At 42.6% G+C, this 24,137-nt stretch overlaps 1 protein-coding gene across 1 annotated transcript in view; it reads left to right on the forward strand.

Moving 5' to 3' along the window:
- The window catches only part of LOC126176540 (solute carrier family 22 member 7-like), a 114,961-nt gene that overhangs the window by 64,046 nt on the left and 26,778 nt on the right, over nucleotides 1–24,137 (forward strand). The window contains exon 5 of the mRNA XM_049923696.1: nucleotides 19,314–19,482. Within this exon, the coding sequence (XP_049779653.1) occupies nucleotides 19,314–19,482 (169 nt within the window). The remainder of the gene's footprint in view (nucleotides 1–19,313; nucleotides 19,483–24,137) is intronic.

Below are 24,137 nucleotides of genomic sequence, written 5' to 3' on the forward strand. Positions count from 1 at the left end.
CTACCTTTTGCAGCTCATTGAAGTTCTTTATCAGCTATATGTCCTTTTTCTAAATCTTTATTTTCTCTATAAGCAATATCATGTTTTATACATGCTTCATCTAATGGATTTATACCTTTATCACCTTTAAAGTCTTAAGAGGCCAAAGGCCTTTAAATTAGGCAAAAGGCCCAAACAATTTCACACCTTAAGGATATAAGAATCTTACTTTAAAAATCGGCTAGAAACCATAGAAATACAAACAACAAGAACAAATAAGACAAGGCAGTACACCCAATGGCACTCAGAAGTTTCCGAGGGTCTGACTGGAATTCAAACTCTAATGATTGCTTAGGTCAGACAAGCAGTCGGACCAACCATTCTCGATCTGACGATGGCCCAACTAATAGACAGTCAACGTACCAACTGACAAGATAACTTCCACTCCACTTGACCAGTACACAACAGGGAGTTCTATAGGACAACATAGAAAGTAATGGAGCCTACAACCTATTGTACATTGAGCTGTCAAACTACACACCATGCTGGACAGCGACAACATGATGAAGAATCTACAATGCCTGAATTTACGTCAACAGCCAGCGTAGGTAATTGGAATATTAACGGCTACAAGACACAAGATTCCGCTGGTGCACTTCAGTTCAAATTAACCTAGTACAGTTAAACTCCACTGGAGGGTGGCTAAAACTTGCCAACTTGAAAACACACATTGTTGCTCCCAACAGCCGACAACGAAATCCAAACGACACATTGGGAACAGTAGTGACTTGCTAGTAGATTAAGTCAAAACTCAACTTTTGTGTCCAGGATCGGTGAGCCACGGACCTCGTAGCAATGGGAACAGCACCACACACTCTAACCACATTTAGATGCTGCCAGTGGCCCTTGCCAAACAACGGGCCGCTGAGATTTCCTCACTCCTCCACGCCAACAGACTAACAACTCAGGCCCGGAAATAGTGAAATGACCAAATACACGTCGGTGATGAGTCGACCAATGGAACGTCCAACCAATGGTCGTCCCACTCCAATCTCCCTAGGTCGTCGGACCGTTCATGTGTGTCATCAGCGGTTGGCGAGCACTGGCTGTCGGTGCCTCACCAGTGCTCTGTCCCCGACATCACTGCTGCTGTGTCCTGACTGTACTGTTGGTTTGTCCCAAACTGACTGCCAGACACATGACGACCTGGAAATACTATTGGTCACTGCAGAGGTTGTACAACAGTGCACTTATTGATACGCGCTGCTGCTGCCACTCACAGGCAAGTAAGGCAGGAAGTTAGTGATGCCAGTGAATGGAATAAGAAAACGAGGTTGCAGTACCACATTAGTAGGTGATAAACAATAAGTGGGATAAACGCAAGTCGTGCATGACTCAATATGGAGAAAATAGAAAGGCTCAGTACGGGGAGAAACATCAATAATTTTTATATTACAGTATTTGGGCATGCTGTTGTCTTTGTTGTTTTCTGTGAAAATGAAGAAGAATGCCACAACTTGAATTGAATGGTCTGCCAAGTGCAGAATGTAGTTTGAGAGTAAGCAGACAAAGACGAGATACTGAGAAGTAACAGAAATGATGGTTGTGAAGAGCAGTATGTTAAAATAGGTGATCACTTTGTTGCTGCAGCGAAAGCAAAACAAATATTGGCAGGTGAAACAACAACATAAGAATATGAAGAGCAAAGAGAGTGCTCCTCGCTAAAAGTTGTGTCTAGTGAATAAATGTGGACCTACTACTGAGGAAGGTATTTCTAAGAATTCGCCCTTAGAGGATACCATTGTTGCAATTATGTCATAGGTCGTAAAGACACCAGAAAATTGTATAATATATGTGTCTGAGATGCTGATGTTACACGAGATGATGCATCAAATTAAATGGACTGACAAGTCTGATAATTTCCCTCCCGTACTTGTGAAAGAAGAAAAATGTGGAAAACTGTAACTAGAAGAGAGTAATCAATACACTCGTCAACTACTTCCATTCTGTTAGTGGATGCCACAAGGAGTATAAACTTTGGCTGCTAGTGATACCATAGCAGTCAGGAGACGCATGACCAAATAAAAGGAACCATAAACAATCTCATTTCGTAAGTCTCTCACCATCACACTACTACTGGGAAACAGACACACACACACACACACACACACACACACACTCACACACACACACACACACACACACACACACACACACACATATATATATATATATATATAAAAGTCAGTATAAATTTGAAAACTGAATAGATGACGTAATAATGTAGATACAGAGGTACAAATTGACACACATGCTTGGAATGACATGGGGTTTTATTAGAACGACAAAAATATGAAAGTTCAAAAATTGTCCGACAGATGGCGCTTCATCCGATCAGGATAGCAATAATTAGCTTAACAAAGTAAGACAAAGCAAAGACGATGATCTTTAGAGGAAATGGTCAATATATCCACCATTATTACTCGACAATAGCTGTAGTCGAGGAGGAATGTTGTGAACAGCACTGTAAAGCATGTCCGGAGTTATGGTGAGGCATTGGCGTCGGATGTTGTCTTTCAGCATTCCTAGAGATGTCGGTCGATCACGATAAACTTACGACTACAGGTTTCCCCAAAGCGAATAAGGGGAGGTCTAGGGACCTGGGAGGCCAAGCATGACGAAATTGGCGGCTGAGCACACGATCATCTCCAAACGACGCGCGCAAGACATCTTTCACGCGTCTAGCAACATGGGGTGGAGCGCCATCCTGCATAAACATCGTATGTTCCAGCAGGTGTTTATGAGCCAGGCTGGGGATGTTGCGATTCTGTAACATATCGGCGTACATCTCACCCATCACAATAGCAGTCACTGATGTTTTGCTGTCCAGCACCATCTTCCGGACATCTTGTGAACTTTCTTTTTTTTTTTGTTCTAGTAGAACCCCATGTCATTCCAAGCATGTGTGTCAATTATTACCTCTCTATCTACATTATTCCGTGGTTTATTAAGTTTTACAATTTATACTGACTTTTTGATAACCCAGTACATCACGAAATAAGCATCAAGCGAAGAAACTACTACAAAGAACGAAACTCGTCTAGCTTGAAGGGGGAAACTAGATGGCGCTATGTTTGGCCCGCTAGATGGCGCTGCCATAGGTCAATGGGATATCAACTGCGTTTCTTGTAAATAGCAACCACCATTTTATTACATATTCGTGTAGTACGTATGAATGTTTTCGTTGGACCACTTTTTTCGCTTTGTGATAGATGGCACTTTAATAGTCGCAAACGTATAAGTACGTGGTATCACGTAACATTCCGCCAGTGCGGTCGGTATTTGCTTCGAGATACATTACCCATGTTAAAATGGACCGTTTACCAATTTCAGGTAAAGTCGATATCGTGTTGATGTCTGGCTATTGTGATCAAAATGTCCAACGGCCATGTACTATGTATGCCGCTCGGTACCCTGGACGACATCGTCCAAGTGTCCCGACCGTTCGAGGGATAGTTACGTTATTTAAGGAAACAGGAAGTGTTCAGCCACATGTGAAACGTCAACCACGACCTGCAACAAATGATGATGCACAAGTAGGTGTTTTAGCTGCTGTCGCGGCTGATCCGCATATCAGTAGCAGACAAATTGCGCGATAATCGGGAATCTCAAAAACGTCGTTGTTGAGAATGCTACATCAACATCGATTGCACCCGTACCATATTTCTATGCACCAGGAATTGCATGGTGACGACTTTGAACGTCGTGTACAGTTCAGCCACTGGGCACAAGAGAAATCATGGGACGATGACAGATTTTTTGCACGCGTTCTATGTACCGACGAAGCGTCACTCACTAACAGCAGTAACGTAAGCCGGCATAATATGCACTATTGGGCAACGGAAAATCGACGATGGCTGCGTCAAGTGGAACATAAGCAACCTTGGTGGGTTAATGTATGGTGCGGCGTTATGGGAGTAAGAATAATTGCCCCATTTTATCGATGCCAATCTAAATGGTGTAATGTATGCTGATTTCCTACGTAAGGTTCTACCAATGTTATTACAAGATGTTTCACTGCATGACAGAATGGCGATGTACTTCCAACATGATGGATGTCCGACACATACCTCGCATGCTGTTGAAGCAGTATTGAATAGCACATTTCATGACAGGTGGATTGGTCGTCGAAGCACCATACGATGCCCCCACGTTCACTGGAACTGAAATCCCCAGACTTCTTTCTGTGGGGAGAGTTGAAGGATATTTGCTATCGTGATGCACCGACAACGCCTGACAACATGCGCCAGCTCATTGTCAATGCATGTGCGAATGTTACGGAAGGCGAACTACCCGCTGTTGGGAGGAATGTCGTTACAACTATTGCCAAATTCATTAAGGTTGACGGACATCATTTTGAGCATTTATTGTAACAGCATGCGTTCTCAGAAATGATAAGTTCCCAAAAGTACATGTATCACATGGGACCAACCGAAATAAATTGTTCAAACGTACCTACGTCCTGCATATTAATTTAAAAAAACCTACCTGTTACCAACTGTTCGTCTAAAATTGTGAGCCATATGTTTGTGACTATTACAGCGCCATCTATCAGAAAGCGAAAAAAGTGGTCCAACTAAAACATTCATATTTCTTTACGTACTACACGAATATGTAATAAAAATGGGGATTCCTATTTAAATAAGCGTAGCTGATATCCGTTTGACCTATGGCAGCGCCATCTAGTGAGCCAACAATAGCGCCATCTGGTTTCCCCCTTCAAGCTAGACAAGTTTCGTTCTTTGTAGTTTTTTCGTTTGACACTTATTTTTTGAGATATTTGGCCTGGTCACACTCAATGGACCACCTTGTATATTGATCTGAGTCTACATCTGCTCCTAGGTGCGCCTAACAATCCAGTATCTGATTGAATCATGGTCTGATCATGATGTAATGTAACTGATATCATTCCAAATCACCCGATCTATTCCAAGTATAACTCCTCCTCTTGTGATTCTTGAACAGATTATTCGCTGTTACCAGGTGAAATTTATAGCAGATCTCAATTCGTCTTTTTTCTCTCTCATTCATTGTCCCAAGCCCATATTCTCCTGTAACCCTTTCTTCAACTCCTTCGCCTACAACTACTTTCAAGTCCCCCATGACTACGTGATTTTCAGCTCCTGTTAAGTACCGTGTTACCATTTCAATGTCCTCATATACTTTCTCTATCCCTTCGTCTTCAGGTTTCGGCGTCTGCATGTACACGTGAACTGTTGTTGTCGGTGTTGGTTTGCTGTCGGTTCTGATAAGAACAACCGTATCACTAAACTGTTTACGGTAACACACTCTCTGTTGCTAACGAATCCCACTCCCATTGTACCATTTTCTGCTGCTGCTGGCCAGAGATCCTTGTCTTCTTTCCACTTCACTTATCCCTATTATATCTAGACTGAGCGTCTACATTTCTGTTTTCAGATTTCCTAGTTTCCCTACAATTATAAAGCCACTGACATTCCGCGTCCCAACTCGTACAACGTTATCCTTTCGTTGATTATGCAATCTTTGTCTCATCATCACCTTCCCCTTGGTAGTCCCCTCCTAAAAATCCGTATAGGGGACTATTGCGGAATCTTTTGCCAATGGAGAGATCAGCAAGACTCTTTCTCAATTACAGGCCACATGTCCTGAGGATACGCGTTACGTGTCTTTTATTCAGTGGGTTCCATTTCCTTTTGCATCCTCATGCCGTTGATCATTGCTGATTCTTCCGACCTTAGGAGCAGTTTCCCACGTCTAGGACAAGAGAGCGCCCTGAAACTCTGCCCGCCCTTCCGCCCTCTTGACAAGGCCGTTGGCAGAGTGAGGGTGACTTCTTATGCTTGAAGTCGTCTGCCGCCACAAACACAGAGTGTCTGATATGTTCCTCTACAGACATCCTAAGGTAAAACCATTTGCCGGTTTCAAAATTGCTTTCAAATATCGAATAGTCATACGAGCAAATACTAATAGCTGGTAACTGTAACTTCAATTTCGCGCGAAGTAGTCCTTGCTGTGTAAATTGAAGCCGATGCTTTATTCTTGAAATTTGTCAATACTTCGCTTACTCCTGCCCACCATACGACCGCTCTTCACACACTTATTGATGTATTTTCCACGATAGTCACAAATAGAGAATGACGTACCTCTCAAAATATGCACCTAACATATGTGTCCATGCCGTAATTTTAATGATGTATTCCCTAGAATGTACCAGAAAGATACAAGTACTGAATAAATACACAGTCTTCGAACGCATTACATTATCTGAACCTGCAACTGAGCCGCAAGAAATAGTTTTGGGATTGTCTTCTATTCCTTACTAAGGCATAGACGAAGAAGGTACGATTTCACTAAAAAAAGGAAACAATTATATAACAAATATGTTTCTCCACAGAAAGGAAATGTAAGAAGAATACATGCACATTGGCTAGCTAAGAATTTAACAGCTCATGAACCTCAGAGCACCTGCATTAATCATGAAGGTTGCATACCTCATGCGCGACTTCTAGTCGCATTTGTAATACAGGCTTTTTTTCTCCCTGATGCACTGGAAACATGGATTAGTTAGGCCACTAACGAAAGAGGACGTAGCCACTGCACGGTCCAATTTCTGGCGTATTTACGTTCTTCCCCCACTGTCCTAAGCCACAGAGTATGTAGTCCACGACCACCTAACATACTAGCTAACTACAAACAATCTACTAGACAAATACAGACAATATGCAGTCGACGACCACCCAATAGTCTACCTAACTAGAAACAACCTATTAGACAAATACCGATCAGGTTTCCGTAAACACGTAAGCACAACAGCAGCTTAGTGAAGGAAACGGATGACAACGCCTTGAGAGAATTCATCAAAGCTTTTGACACTGTCAACTTTCACACTTCATTTGCAGAGTTTCTTTTTTTACCCTCTACAGCTTCTTGCAATACCACGGAAGCTAATCCCTCGTACGTTAACAGATGTCCTGTTATCGTGTTCCTTCTTCTTGTCAGTGTTTTCCGTATATTCCTTTACCCTCGGATTCTTCGCAGAACCTGCTAATTCCTTGCCTTATCAACGCACCTAATTTTCAACATTCGTTTGTAACACCTTATTTCAAATATTTCTATTCCCTTCTGTGGCGCTTTCCTCACAGTTCATGTTTCACTACCATGCAATGCTGTGCTTCGAACGTACCTGTCTTCCTCAAATTAAGGTTTATATTTTATAGTAGTCGACTTCTTCAGGCCAGGGATGCACATTCTTCCAGTGCTAGTCTGCTTTTGACGTCCTCCTCGCTCCATCAGTCACGGGCTATTTTACTGTCTAGGTAATAGGATTCCTTAACTTCACCTACATATTGACTATCAATCCTGATGTTAAGTCTCTCTTTGCGGCTGATCACTACTTTTGTCTTTCTTCGATTGACTAAATTCTTATTCTGTTCTCATTAGGCTGTTCATTCCATTCAGCAGATCATGTAAGTCCCTTTCGTTTCCACTATCGATTACAATAACATCAGGTAATTGTATCACTGAAATCCTGATTCCACTCCTAAATCTTGCATTTATTTCCATCAGTGTTTCTCCGATGTACAGACAACTAGAGTCGGAAAATAGTAATCTTGTCTTACACCCTTATTAATCCGAGCACTTCGTTCTCAGTCTTCCATTCTCTTGGCTCTTGTACATGTTGTATATCCCAGAATGAGATTTTCACACTGCAGCGCAGTGTGCACTGACATGAAACATCCAGGCAGATTACAACTGTGTGCCGGACCGAGACTCAAACTCGGGACCTTTGCCTTTCGAGGGCAAGCGCTCTAACATCAGAGCTACCAAATCACGACTCACGCCCCGTTCTCACACGTACAAAGAAGGAGACGAGGTACTGGCGGAAGTAAGGCTGTGAGAAAGGGGCGTGAGTTGTGCTTGGCTAGCTCAGATGGTAGAGCAGTTGCCCGCGAAAGGCAAACGTCCCGAGTTCGAGACTCGGTCCGGCACAATGTTTTAATCTACCAGGTAGTTTAATGTTGTATATTATCCGCCTCTCCCTACAGCTGGCACCTACGTGCCACAGAATTTCAGATACCTTGCTTCTTTTGTCATAGTGAAACGTTCCTTTCAGGCTGACAAATCGTATGAATGTGGTCTGACTTTTCTTTAGTGTCGCTCCAATTATCAACCGCAAAGCCATAATTGCCTGTCTGACGCCTTTACGTTTCATAAAGCCAAACTTAACGTCAAGTAACACATCCTTAATATTATTTTCCGTTGTTATGTACATTGCGCCGCTCAGCGGCATTGATGCATGTGCTGTTAAACTGATTGAGCGACAGTTGTTGCATTTGTAACTCTTGCGGCCTTCGGAAAAGAGCGAATGATAATTTTCCGAAAGTCAGGTGGTATATCGCCAGATTCATACATTCTACTTAAAGTGTGTATGTGTGTGTGTGTGTGTGTGTGTGTGTGTGTGCGAGAGAGAGAGGGAGAGAGATTCCTAGGAACCAAACTGCTGAGGTCGTCAGTCCGTATACTAACACACTAGTTGAACTTAAAGTAATTTATGCTAAGAACGAAACACACACCCATGACCGAGGGAGGACTCGAACCTCCGGCGGGAGGGGCCAAGCAGTCCGTGACAGGCTGCCTTTAGCAGCGCGACCACACCGCGCGGCCCGTTAGTAGTCGTTTGTAGCCACTTCCCCCAATAATTTTAGAATTTCTGATCTAATGTTATATATCCTTTCTGTCTTAATTGATCATAAGTCTTCAAAAGCTGTTTTAAATACTAATATTGGACTCTCTAACTCTTCTAAATTTACATTTGTCTCCTATTCCATCACATCAGACATACCTTACCCTCACAGACGCCTTCTGCGTACCCTTCTTACTTATCCGGTATCTTTCTGCACCCAACAATGGAATTTCTATTGCACTCTTGATGTTACCAGCCTTGCTTATAATATCACCGAAGGCCGTTCCGACTCTTGTATATGCTGAGCCGGTCCTTCCGACAAGCATTTCTTTTTCGATCTCTTTGTATTTTTATTTTATAGCTTCCCTACACTTCCTGTTTACTTAGTTCCTATGTGATTTGCATTTCTGTATTCCTGAATATCCGTGAATATTTTTGTACTACCTTCTTTCATCGATCAACTGAAGTATTTATTCTGTTACCCCTGGTTTCTTTGCAGTTACCTTCTTTATACCTATTTGTTTATTTCCAGTTTTTGTGATTCTGAATGATTTCACATACAATAGTGTCTGAAATGTTTCTTTAACGAAAGTTAGCCGGCCGGAGTGGCCAATCGGTTCTAGGCGCTACAGTCTGGAACCGCGCGACCACTACGGTCGCAGGTTCGAATCCTGCCTAGGGCATGGATGTGTGTGATGTCCTTAGGTTAGTCAGGTTTAAGTAGTTCTAAGTTCTATGGGACTGATGACCTCAGCAGTTAAGTCCCATAGTGCTCAGAGCCATTTAACTATTTAACGAAAGTTACCCATGACCCCAACAGTAAACACATCTATATTAAACAACAAACTTGCAGCCCTGAGGCTCCTCAACACACGCAAACGTTAAATAACCAAATATTCCAGCTGTTAAGTATAAACTGGTATTTCACAAAAGATCATCAGATGGCAATTGGCATATTTACTCAAGATCCTCCCTTAAAATGACTTTACGATCTCTGTATAATCTTACGCAATTGCACAACAAAACGTGACAGAGGAACAGTTCCCCTAGGATACAGACACCCAGTGTTTATGTCCTGTCAATCATATCTTTAACAGCACTACTTAAAAGAATAGTATATAATTATGTTGCATAAAATCAGTTCCTGAAATTCGCTTTCAGCAACTGATCTGAGGACAATATATGCTTGCGATCATTGACATAGAAATTATTATTGTAACTGGTTACTAATGTGTTACATCTGTGCGGAAGTGCTGCATATGGTATAAATAACTAATATATGTATGTATACTTAGCTGTGCAGCCACCTTTAGCATCTCGGAATTGATGTTGTTTCTGTAGGTATTCTCTTCTATGTCTTGTCACTCGTTTCAGCTGTCTGTTTCTGACTTGTTTGGGCGCGTTTTCGTTATGTTCACCATTACAAAATACTGTAGTATCCAAATAACGGATATGTGTGGCTTAAGAAACGGTTTATACTACGGTATTACATGACAGAATGAAAGTAATGAATAAAAACAAATACGCCTTTGCCAATAATCGAACACTCGTCCTCCTGCACGCTCGCTCAAAACGCTATCCACTGCAACAAATGCAGAATGCTACGGAGTTGTGCTGACATTGCTAGTTACCGTAAGTGTGGTGAAAGACGAAATTTTGTGAGACATATTTTGTGTTGCTAGTATGTAAGGAATCGCGCTCCGAAGTCCGAGTACACGAAATTTCTTCGCTCTGTATAAACAAAGAGTTTACTACAAGTACTGATGAAGTAAAGCAACGTGTGTTGCTATGGAGTCATACGACGCCAATGCTTTCTCTCGCTTCCTGCTCCTCCCGCCAATAATAGTGCTCACATACACGTCTGCTTTAATGCTTGCGGAACAACACAGTGAAATAAATGGTTCAAGTGGCCCTGAGCACTATGGGACTTAACATCTGTGGTCATCAGTCCCCTAGAACGTAGAACTACGTAAATCTAACTTACCTAAGGACATCACACACATCCACGCCTGAGGCAGCACTCGAACCTGCGACCGTAGCGGTCACACGGCTCCAGACTGATGCGCCTTGAACCGCACGGCCACACCAGCCGGCCAGTGAAATAAAATGACATCTTTAACAAACTTGAGTTAATAACTTGCTGGGAAATTGCGGAAAGCAATCAGTAATGCGCAATGTCAGCTCGTAGGAAGCACGATAAGTAGTGGAAGTGATTTTCTATGATACTGCGACCAATGCAAATCTCCGATACCAGAAACAGCATCCTCGGAGGCCTTTCGTATCCCCTTGAAGGTAATCACATCTTAGGCACATAATCCACAATGTATGTTCCAAACCAGATGCTGTCAAACATACACAGTACGAAACATCCTCGATGATTAGAACTGAGTGCCGGACCGAGACTCGAACTCGCGATCTTTGCAAAGGTCCCGAGGTCGAGCACACAGTTTTAATCTGCCAGGAAGTTTCGTATCAGCGCACATTCCAGTGCAGAGTGAAAATCTCAATCTGTAAACATACCCCAGGCTATGGCAAAACCATGTCTAGTTCTGCAAAGTTCGCAGAAGAGCTTCTGTGATGTTTGGCCGGCCAGGGTGGCCGAGCGGTTCTAGGCGCTACAGTCTGGAACCGCGCGACCGCTACGGTCGCATGTTCGAATCCTGCCTCGGGCATGGATGTGTGTGCTGTCCTCAGGTTAGTTAGGTTTAAGTAGTTCTAAGTTCTAGGGGACTGATGCCCCCAGATGTTAAGTCCCATAGTGCTCAGAGCCATTTGAACCATTTTTTTGTGATGTTTGGAAGGTAGGAGACGAGGTACTGGCAGATTTGAAGATGTGACGACGGGTCGTGAGTCGTGCTTGGGTAGCTCAGATGGTGAGCACTTACCCACGAATGGCAAAGTTCCCGATTTCGAGTCTCGTTCCGGCACACAGATTTTATCAGCCAGGAAGTTTCATATCAGCGCGCACTCCGCTGCAGAGTGAAAATCTCATTCTGTATACAGTACGAGTTCGTCCAAAGCGCCACGGTAACTGAGGCGGGGCGTATCGTCTCACGGCCCTTCTTGCCTCCTTCCATACTTCGCTCGCCACCTCGAGCGCTCCAACGAGACTCCTGCCAGCGAGTATCCGCGGCCGCTGTCGGCGTCGGACACGAAACTGATTACGCCGGAACACCAGTGCCGACACGGCACAGTTCCCATTTTTAAAGTTGTCTACTGCTCTTCAACTGCACTGTCTACTAAGCTATTCCAGTGTCTGTAGCCTTAGAGGAGTTCAAGCGTAAGTCTTCATTCCTTACTACTTCCGATCCCATTTCTTTACTTTTTGTTTCTTCCTGATCTTGACACGTCCTGACTAATCTCTTAAAGTACAGCATACTCTTCATCACTAGGAAATTGCCGTGTGAGTCTATATCTGCTACACCTTACACTCCAATATCGGATTTCGGTATCTCTGTCTGACCACGATGTAATCCATTTAAAATCTTCCCATACCTCACGACGTTTTCCTAGTATACCTCCCACTGTAGTGAATCTTGAACAGAGTATTCGCTGTTCCTAGCAAAATCTGTTACATATGTCAATTAATCTTACTCTTCTCTCATTCCTAGTACCAAGCCCATATTCTCCCGTGACACTCTCGCCTGATCCTTTCCCTCCAACAGCTTTGCTGTTATCATTGCCATTAGATTTTAAACTCCGTTTAGGAACTGAGTTAACCATTCAGTATCCTCATATACTTTCTCTATCTCCCCCGGCCACTGTCGCCGAGCTGTTATAGGCACTTCAGTCCGGAGACGCGCAAATGTTACGGTCGTAAGTTCGAAGCCTGTCTTGGGCATGGATGTGTGTGATGTCCTTAGGTTAGTTACGTTTAAGTAGTTCTAATTTCTAGGAGACTGATGTCCTCAGATGTTAACTCCCATAGTCCCATTTTTTTTCTATATCTCCTCATGTTCATGTTGTGACGTCGGCATGCATACCTGAATTGTCGCAGTCAGCGTTGTTCTGCTGTCGACTCTGTTGACAACAACCCTACCAGTGAACTGTTCATAGTAGTACATTCTCTGCCCTACCTTTCTATTCGTAACTATAGGTACTGCCTGTATGACATTTTCTGACGCTGTTGATATTACCCCATACTCATTTGACCAGAAATCCTATTTTCTTCTTTCCATTTCATTTCACTAACCCACACTATGCACAGATTGAGCCTTTGCAATCCCATTTTCAAATTTTCTAGCTTCCCTAACACTTTCAGGCTTCTGATATTCCACGCTAACACGTTCAGGTTTCTGACATTCCATGCCCCGAGGTATTCTTTAGTTAATTATTCAATCTATTTCCCATGGTCTCCTCCCATTGGCCGTCCTATCCTTAGATCCGACTGGGGGATGAATCCACAATTTTGCGCCAATTGAGGGGTCATCATGGCACTTCTCGATTGCAGGCCACATGTCCTGTGAATACACATTATATTTCTTTAACGCAGCTGTTTCATTGTTTAGTGCCGTTGATCATCGCTAACGCTTCTTCTTTCAGGGCCTGTTTTCACCCCACGGGCATTAACCTCTGTCCGATCCTCCACCACTTTCACATGACCGTTGGCAGAATGAGGGTGACTTCAATGTCTAAGTCTTCGACAACAAATGCTAATTATTATTCAAAATTTGAGTGGTAGCGAGGCTTGAATCCAGGTCCGAGGACATTTTGATTATCAATCAAAACCCTATTCCTAGACCACAGGTGAAGTTGGTAGCCAAGATTTCTCACAAAGTGCTGTGCAATAGTTACCTGACATATTTCCAGCAGTGCGTCATGTCCGGCACCATTACCTCACAATGGAGATAGAGAATGATAGTTAGCCCTCCTCCCTCCCCCTTGTACGTCAATGATGTGTCAACACCTTTGCAAATACCACATCTACGCTGATGACCTCAAGTTATACCGACGTGCAAAATCAATAAACTTGAGATCAGCTCAATACCGAGATGTATTCACTATCGCAATCGTCACAGGATATAGGGTTCAAGCTCAACGAATAAAACACACATGCTAACTGGTCGTTCATTCTATAACCAAATTATTGGGATTATCCACCATGTTAAAACCTAAGTAGTACAAATATCAACTTCACTGCTTAATGAGACTCGTAGTATTAGCAGATAAGAATCCGAACTTAACTGAGTACTTAACGGCAATTTGAAAAAGGGTGTCAGCACGTCTCCATGCCCTACATGAAAAATGAACGCTCTTTCGTCTTGACAATAAAAAGAAGTATGTGCAAAGTCTTATACTTCTACTTAGTGATTAAAGGAAAGCTATCCTGCAAGGGCTATCTCAGAAACACACACTATACCTGGAACTGGTTACGAGTGCCTATTTTCGTTAAATTTATGATGTTCGACTCTTTGATCACACTTCACTATCATAGGCACTGCTATCTTGGCTGCATGCACACTAGTCCAGAGGTTACCAAACACTGTATCTTCTGTACAGGCTTACATCGCTCCTCGACCTTAATGCTCTTCCCTTACAACCAAGAGAGAAACAGCAGAGTAAAATCCATCCTGTCTCATTCCAACCCTCAGCCACAATCTCATAGTCTTTTCCAGTAGCATAAATCTGACTCTGGAATAACCTCCTATATTATATTTGAGAACCGAAGAATATCTCCACCTTCAGAAGACAGCTAATGACATATCTACTTGAGCAAGAATAAAGATTACCATAGACCCCCTTTTCTCTTCTTTGCAACCATATCCTGTCCCAGTACTCTTAGCTCGTGGAGTCTCCTTCAATTTACTTTCCCCAAATCGCACACAATTGCTTTTTATATTTGACACTTTTGTTACCTTTATTACTGTTATTTTGTTTGTTATTAATACTATTATTACTATGATTATATTTTTCTATTATTATCATTGTTAGTGGCAGCAGCAGTCGTAGTAGACGTACTATCAGTTCATTACTCACGTTGGAACTATAGACACTCAAATTTTTTTAATACTATTTATTATACTAAAATTGTTATTTCTTTGGTAAGTACGACGTAAAAATGTACAGCATTTATGATTACTGATGGCCCAAATCAGATCAGGTTAAATAAATCAAATAAATTGATAAAATAGAATTAATCTTAGGATAGGTAACCGAATTTCAGCGAATAGCCAATCATGATGGAGACTGGAACTTCCTGGCAGATTAAAACTGTTTGCCGTATAGAAACTCGAACTCGTGACTTCTGCTTTTCGCGGGAAAGTGCTCTACCAACTGAGCTACTGAAGCACAAATCACGACCCGTCTCACAATTGTTCTTCCGCCAGTACCTCGTCTCCTACCTTCCAAACTTCACAGCAGTTTCATGATGGAGTTTGCTTGTAAAACCCTGGTTCGACCAATAACTGAATCTTCCTCGTCTGTCTATGACCGTTACCAGGCAGCATTGACGGACTGAATAAAGACATTAGAAAGAACTGCGCCTTTCATCATACGTTCGTTTAGTAAGCGATAACTCACCAGGTAGATGCTCATCCACCTCCAGTGTTAGACGACACAAGGAAGTCCAAATGCATTAGCTAATAGTTTGCTCTTACTGTTAGGAGTGTGTATGTTCCCATAGAGGTAAACCACTATATTGCATCTTCTTATATATAACTAGCGAAAAGACAATGATTGCGAAATCAGATTGATACAATGCCGTCCGTAACCTTAGCGGGATGAAAGCAGAGCTCACCATCAGCAGCATCGTCGACAGGACTGACTGCGGACCTTCCGTACAGAGCCGAGTGGAGGGTCTGAATCAGAGGCTGAGACGGTTCTGCGACCGTGTGGGCTGCAGATTCCTCGACTTGCGCCATAGGGTAGTCGGGCTTCGGGTTCCGCTGGATAGGTCAGGAGTCCACTACTCGCAGCAAGCGGCTACATGGGTATCAGGGGTTGTGTGGCGTGGACTGGGCGGTTTTTTAGGTTAGATGGCCTCGGGCAAGTACAGAAAGGGCAACAGCCTGAAAGGGTGCGGGGCAAAGTCAGGACATGCGGGGACCAAGCAGCAATCGGTATTGTAATTATAAACTGACGAAGCTGCATTGGTAAGGTACCGGAACTTCAAGCGCTGATAGAAAGCACCGAAGCTGAAACAGAAAGTTGGCTGAAGCCAGAGATAAATTCTGCCGAAATTTTTACTAAAGCACAGACGGTGTTTAGAAAGGATAGATTGCATGCAACCGGTGGCAGAGTGTTTGTCGCTGTTAGTAGTAGTTTATCCTGTAGTGAGGTAGAAGTGGATAGTTCCTGTGAATTATTATGGGTGGAGGTTACACTCAACAACCGAGTTAGGTTAATACTGTAGTTGGCTCCTTTTACCTACCTCCCGACTCAGCAGCATTAGTGGCAGAACAACTGAGAGAAAATTTGGAATACATTTCACATAAGTTTTCTCAGCATGTTATAGTCTTAGGTGGAGATTTCTATTTACCAGATGTAGACTGGGACACTCAGATGTTTAGGACGGGTGGTAGGGACAGAGCATCGAGTTAGATTATACTGAGTGCACTATCCGAAAATTAACTCGAGCAATTAATCCGTTTTTATCAGTCAACTATTGTACCAGTAGCATTATATGGATGTGAGGCTATTACATTCAGGAAAAAAGATGAAGAAAAACTGTTGATATTTGAAAGAAAAATACTAAGAAAAATATTTGGACCAATCTTCGATGAAAATGTCATGGAGTGGAGGATAAGGAAAAATGAAGAACTACGGGAGCTGTACAAACATAGTACCATTGTGGAAATGTTAAAGAAGAGAAGACTGAACTGGGCTGGTCATGTAGCAAGGATGCCGGAGAACAGACTACCCAAAATAGCATCCACTAAGAAATTAGAAGGAAAGAGAAGAAGAGGAAGACCTCGAATTAGGTGGATGGAGAATATCCGGGAAGATGCAGCTAGGATAGGCATCAACTCTGATTGGACAACAATTTCCCTGGATAGAAATAATTGGAAGAGGCTCGTAGAGCAGGTGTATGGTCGATAAGGCCTTAGCCACGTGTAAAGTAAAGTAAAGTAAGTAAATTAAACAGAGAACCGACTCGTGGAGATAACATCTTGGACCTACTGATAACAAACCTACCCGAACTTTTCGACTCTGTAAGTGTAGAACAGGGAATTAGTGACCATAAGGCCGTTGCAGCATCCCTGAATGTGGAAGTTAATAGGAATATAAAAGAAGGGAGGAAGGTTTATCTGTTTAGCAAGAGTAATAGAAGGCAGATTTCAGACTACCTAACAGATCAAAACGAAAATTTCTGTTCAGACGCTGACAATGTTGAGTGTTTATGGAAAAAGTTCAAGGCAATCGTAAAATGCGTTTAGACAGGTACGAGCCGAGTAAAACTGTGAGAGACGGGAAAAACCCACCGTGGGTCAACAACAGAGTTAGGAAACTACTGCGAAAGCAAAGACAGCTTCACTGCCACATTAAAGGCAGCCAAAACCTCTCAGACCAACAGAAGCTAAACGATGTCAAAGTTAGCGTAAGAAGGGCTATGCGTGAAGCGTTCAGTGAATTCGAAAGTAAAATTCTATGTACCCACTTGACAGAAAATCCTAGGAAGTTCTGGTCTTACGTTAAATCAGTAAGTGGCTCGAAACAGCATATCCAGACACTCCGGGATGATGATGGCATTGAAACAGAGAGTGACACGCGTAAAGCTGTAATACTAAACAACTTTTTCCAAAGCTGTTTCACAGAGGAAGACCGCACGGCAGTTCCTTCTCTAAATCCTCGCACAAACGAAAAAAAGGCTGACATCGAAATAAGTGTCCAAGGAATAGAAAAGCAACTGGAAACACTCAACAGAGGAAAGTCCATTGGACCTGACGGGATACCAATTCGATTCTACACAGAGTACGCAAAGGAACTTGCCCCCCTTCTAATAGCCGTGTACCGCAAGTCTCTAGAGGAACGGAAGGTTCCAAATGATTGGAAAAGAGCACAGGTAGTCCCAGTCTTCAAGAAGTGTCGTCGAGCAGATGTGCAAAACTATAGACCTACATCTCTGACGTCGATCTGTTGTGGAATTTTAGAACATGTTTTTTGCTCGCGTATCATGTCGTTTTTGGAAACCCAGAATCTACTCTGTAGGAATCAACATGGATTCCGGAAACAGCGATCGTGTGAGACCCAACTCGCTTTATTTGTTCATGAGACCCTGAAAATATTAGAAACAGGCTCCCAGGTAGATGCTATTTTCCTTGACTTCCGGAAGGCGTTCGATACAGTTCCGCACTGTCGCCTGATAAACAAAGTAAGAGCCTACGGAATATCAGACCAGCTGTGTGGCTGGATTAAAGAATTTTTAGCAAACAGAACACAGCACGTTGTTATCAATGGAGAGACATTTACAGACGTTAAGGTAACCTATGGCGTGCAACAGGGGAGTGTTATGGGACCATTGCTTTTCACAATATATATAAGTGACCTAGTAGATAGTGTCGGAAGTTCCATGCTGCTTTTTGCGGATGATGCTGTAGTATACAGAGAGGTTGCAGCATTAGAAAATTGTAGCGAAATGCAGGAAGATCTGCAGCGGATAGGCACTTGGTGCAGGGAGTGGCAACTGACCCTTAACATAGAAAAATGTAATGTATTGCGAATACATAGAAATAAGGATCCTTTATTGTATGATTATATGATAGCGGAACAAACACCGGTAGCAGTTGCTTGTGTAAATATCTGGGAGTATGCGTGCAGAACGATTTGAAGTGGAATGATCACATAAAATTAATTGTTGGTAAGGCGGGTACCAGGTTGAGATTCATTGGGAGAGTCCTTAGAAAATGTAGTCCATCAACAAAGGAGGTGGCTTTCAAATCTCTCGTTCGACCTATACTTGAGTATTGCTCATCAGTGTGGGATCCATACCAGATGGGGTTGACGGAGGAGATAGAAAAGATCCAAAGAAGAGCGGCGCGTTTCGTCACAGGGTTATTTGGTAACCGTGATAGCCTTACGGAGATGGTTAGCAAACTCAAGTGGCAGACTCTGCAAGAGAGGCGCTCTGCATCGCGGTGTAGCTTGCTCGCCGCCAGGTTTCGAGAGGGTGCGTTTCTGGATGAGGTATCGAATATATTGCTTCCCTCTACTTATACCTCCCAAGGAGATCACAAATGTAAAATTGGAGAGACTCGAGCGCGCACGGAGGCTTTCAGATAGTCGTTCTTCCCGCGGACCATACGTGACTGGAAGAGAAAAGGGAGGTAATGACAGTGGCACGTAAAGTGCCCTCCGCCACACACCGTTGGGTGGCTCGCAGCGTATAAATGTAGATGTAGATGTAGATGTAGAAGAATATCCCATCTCTCACACCATTCAGTAGAGAAGGGCGAGTGCAGTGGAGGGCGAAGTCGTCCTTCGCCGCTCCGCCGCCTCCCCCCCCCCCCCTCCTCTTGGCACATTAAACGCTGCAAGATTGTTTGTGGAGAAAAGAGGCACATATAGACGTAGAAAGTATGATATATGAAAACAGTTCCCTTTACACATGCTAATATTTTATTAGATGAAAACAAATTCAATTAACATTGTATGTTGTTCGTTTGTGCTTCAGGTTTGGAACTGGCAGACATCAGACATCGCACGACCCTGAACTATTTCTCAAGCTGTGGCTTGGGGGCTGGCGTTATGGCTACTGGCCTCTTAGGTTGGGGTCTGCGCAACTGGAATTACTCAATGTATTGTACTGCAGCGCTTTTCATCGCACTGATTTCATTTTTCAGGTAATATGAACAGTGGATGTATTAATGAAACCAGTATGTATTCCAAATACGCTTTGTCGTGAGGATTATATACTTGTAGTTTCACTTCTTAATATCACATTTCATTAGGAAACTTCAAGGTTTCGTCATATATATATATATATATATCTTATGTCTCATGAATTATTAATAGTATTATTAAAGTGTAATTTTCTCTCTGTATATGTCCTGCAGAAATCATTTAGTGCTCTTGACATCCTTCAATCGACAAAACATTATAGGAAACTACTATTTTGAAGACATTGAGGAATATACAGCTCTATGTAATATAGAGATGGCTAACAACGTTTGAAAATATTTGATTTCAAATTTTTCGCTATTTTCAACTTGTGTTTTTGACAATGACAACACAGAAATTATTAAGAAAAAATTTAGCCCGAAAGGATACGTCGCGCTGTGTCTTTTCTTCCATTTGTTTTCCTTGTCGGGAGAGAACGTGAAATTAATCTCATTCGCATAGCATCTAACTTATTTATTGTGTGTTTTTAAAGTAGATACTTCGTGTTTTCCTTTCAGGAGCACAGATGAATAATTTTTATGGTTGTTCAGCACATGAACACGCTACGCATAGTTGTCCATGTGGGAACACAACCCTTTTAAACTCACTCCACAGCAATGGAAAGCATTACCTTGCCATTTATTGATGGCATGGGAATATAATACCATTTAATGCTGAATTGTACGATATTTAAAAGAAGCTGAATTCGTGTTGTGAGTGCTGACTAACGTTTTTCTCATGCGGGTACAATTTTCGCTTGTGTGAGGTTGTTCAGAAGACTTCTGCAAGAGCACTTTGGAATTATTAGCCAATTTAGGAGATTTGTTGGGAAGTTTACGTTCTTGTCTTCGTTCAACTTGTGTCAATGAATTAAAATATTTTTCTTCTGCTATATCATACACCGTATTCGCTAATTTCTTGGTAGAACTACGACATTCTTTATTGCTAAAATTGCTCTCTGACATACCCTCTGTTCGTCAACCTCTAGATACATCATTTGCAAGCTACCGCACGGTACGTCGCGAAGGTTACCTCGAACCACTACTAGTCCCTTCGCTGTTCCACTTGCAAATGGTGCGTGGGAAAGCGGCTGCCTGTGTGCTTCGTACTAACCACAGTTTCCCTTATTAGCGGGGGAAAGTAAACCCTTGTTTCCCGTATCATATCTTCACAATGGAAATATGTAGTCGTTTGCGAGTGGAACAGGTAAGCTAATTATTAGATGTAGTACAACTTACCACCCGCGATGGGCAATCTGTTAGCTTTCAGATTACATATGTAGATATACATGTGGAAAGGTTGTGTGAGAAACCAATGCGCTGACTGCATTGCAGTGTACCACATACATTTTTGATAAACAGTATGTAGTAGCTCAGCACTTGATGGTGCCAATCTAAATTACAGTGGTGTAAAAAATAGCAACAACAAAAAGTAATTACGTAGAGTAATAATATTTTGGGAATACATTTTTGTAAGTAACATATTTCAGTGGTTAACATTTCGAGATTACAGTTAATGTAAGTGCGATTAGCTATTGTAAATGTGAAATACTGGTACGTTAAAAACAGGTGTAACAGTCAGAACGTTTAAGGCAAGAAAGGAAACGAGGATGGATTATATTCCATAGGTGCCAGATATCAGTTTGTGGGATAGAGATCCATGCCTGTTGCATTTGGTCGATGAATACAGCGACGGTTAATGCTGCTCGTAGATGAACCTGGAGTTGTTATCGATGATGCCCTACATGTGGTCTACTGGATACAGATATGGTAATGGAGCAGGCCAAGGCAACGTCTCGAAGCATGATGGGTTATCACAGCAGAATGCGAGTTAGCGTCATACTGTTGAGAGCGCCGACTGGAAAGCTTTCAGCAAGTCCAGTCACCAAACTTGACACGGAGTAGCAGTCAGGGTGCGTCGGACAACTAGGAGAGTGCTCCTGCTGCCATACTAAACAGCACTTCAGGCCATACCTCCACGTGTAGTCCAGTGTGTCTAGCACGCAGAATGGTTGGTTGGATGCACTCAACTGGCATCCTCTTAATCAATAGACTGGCATCAATGGGACCAAGCCAAAACTAGCTTTAATCAGAAACACAAAAACCATATGCGTTGTCTCAAGTGACCTCTCGCTCGACACCATTGGAGTCGCAGATGATGGTCGTTTGGCGTCAGTGGAGTGCACGCTATAGGTCTTGCCTTACATTATCATACGTTCCGCTGCCAGGAATCATGTACAGAGGCTACATTCCTCAAGTTTCTCTGCAGTGTCGCAGAAGGAAAGGATGTTGATAATGCAGTCTTTTTCGCCTTAAAGACATTTCTGACTAACATCAACGCACCACTTCCAGTCTCAAAAGTAAATAACGCTCACAACTGTCACAGTGTGTATTTTCATCCAACTACTGGCACTGCTAGTACCACTATTATATGATTGTCGCCAAACTTGAAAAGACATCTTTTTTCAGATGTAGAATCACACCTAACAACTTTCATTTATGTCACTCATCTAGTTCTTGGCATTGCATTGTTTACCTCAGGGTGTATGACGCCCTAGTAGCAACGTGTGTACCATTGCGTCTATATACTGATATGACGGTAAGGCGATAAAATTCTACCCTCTCGTACTGTAAAATAACGATATTGAAAACAGGTTGGTAGGTACTCAGAGAGCGCACAGGATAAGATTATGATTGTGGATGGGGCTGTAAACAGTTACTGTGAGTTGCACAACCAAACATACAACTTTATTTTTCTAAGAACCACTCATTTACACATTGCTTTAAAACATCACAACCAAACAATTCAGCTGAAGTCCTAGTTAAAGAACTTGAGATGCTTCCAGGACTGAAAGCCCAAAACCACACCCAAAACAAGAACAGCTGAAGGGCTTGCTTAGAAATCAAAAGCAATTAAAAATAGAAGGTAAATTATTTCCTTTAAATAAAGAACATGCGATTGAAAACAATTACCGGCTGAAGACCTACACTACACGTCTGAAGGACAACTATAATTAAAACACATTATAAACAATTTTTCGAAACAAGAAATTTCCTTTAAAACTTACTACAGAACGGCGGAAAGCCTAATTAATGAAATATTAAAGTATTGAACGGCTGAAGGCAACAAACAAATTTGAAACAATGGCTGAAGGCCTGAACAACAAGTCAGACAGACAATTTAAAATAAACGCCTTCCTTCTTACAAAAAATTTTCCTTTAAAGAATACACACGGCTGAAGGCCTTATTAAAGATGTATCATGTAAACCTTCGGCTGGAGGCCACAAATAACACATCGAACAACTAACGGCTTAGCGCCTAATTTATAAATAATTATTGATAGAACAAATTTTAAGGAATTTTTTTCCAATAAAATCAATATTCAAAATTTTAATATAACACAGCTAAAGGCCTTTATGTAAAATTTAAAAAGACTGAATTAATCACAGCCGCAGGCATCGCACAATACTTCAAACTAAAATGAAAATCACAATCTAAAACAAACAGAACAAGTGGTGCTCAGAAGAGTTCCAAGGGTCAGCCTGAGAAGGTTGCTCAAACGTAAGGTGAGGTGAGACAGGGAGCCAAGAGCTGAAGTTAAATAATCGGATGGTGACCCAAGCTAGGGAAGTCCAATGACCGACCAACAATTTATCCAATTCTCTTCCGTCCAGTCAACGGCACAACGATGGAAAATATTGGTCGAGGACGAGCTTACGAACAGCAGGACGTATTCAGAGATTGGCGTCTAAAAACAGCCAATGGAACAATAACCACTAAGCAAAATATAAATCAAACAACTTAAAAAGCTGTCGAACTACACACCGTGCCGGACAGCATCAACACGACGAGGAGAGGCTCACTGCCGGAAAACTACGCTAATGGCCAGGGCAGGTAAGTGGGGCGTTAACGGCCACAGGGCAGAAATACGGTTGGTGCATTTGACTAGCAAGTAACAGTCAATTTAATAATTAATCACAATATAGAAAGAGGGCTGCAAGATTTTGCTGACTCCAACACATCATACGTTGCTGCTAGCCTGAACGGCCCAAGGAGCAACTACCCACAAATGAACGAAGAGATGTCACGATAGTTGTGGTTTCGTAACAGGTTAACAGATCACTCAACTTCAGCGTCAAGGTTTGGGGGACAACAAACTTTGTCACTCTTGCTGCTAGCGCCTCATGATCCGACACCCATGCACGCCACCAGTGGCCCCTGCCTGGCCTTGCGCCGCGGAGAGTTCCCCACTGCTGTGTCCCAACCGACTCAATCCAGCACGCAAACAGCATTAAAATAAGTGCTCAGTTAAAACCCCACAAGCAACACACGGTTCCGCGAAACACTTCCACAAACAACTCGAACAGTACTAAAACCAGTCACTGTGGAACAACTAGGGGGAATCACAAGTCGACACACACAGAGAACCCATAAGCGGTCAGAGACTCAATAGAAGTCGTGCGATGAGACGACCGACCGAACGACCAACCGAGGTCGTCCCCGCTCAATTCATGAGTCATGGCTGTCCGAACCTCACTGCTGCTCAGTCCCCACTACAATCCCTACACATGATGACCCGGAAATACGAGGTGCAGTCAAGTTCTAAGGCCTCCGATTT

Source organism: Schistocerca cancellata, chromosome 3, assembly GCF_023864275.1.
Source record: "Schistocerca cancellata isolate TAMUIC-IGC-003103 chromosome 3, iqSchCanc2.1, whole genome shotgun sequence".
NCBI lineage: Eukaryota > Metazoa > Arthropoda > Insecta > Orthoptera > Acrididae > Schistocerca > Schistocerca cancellata.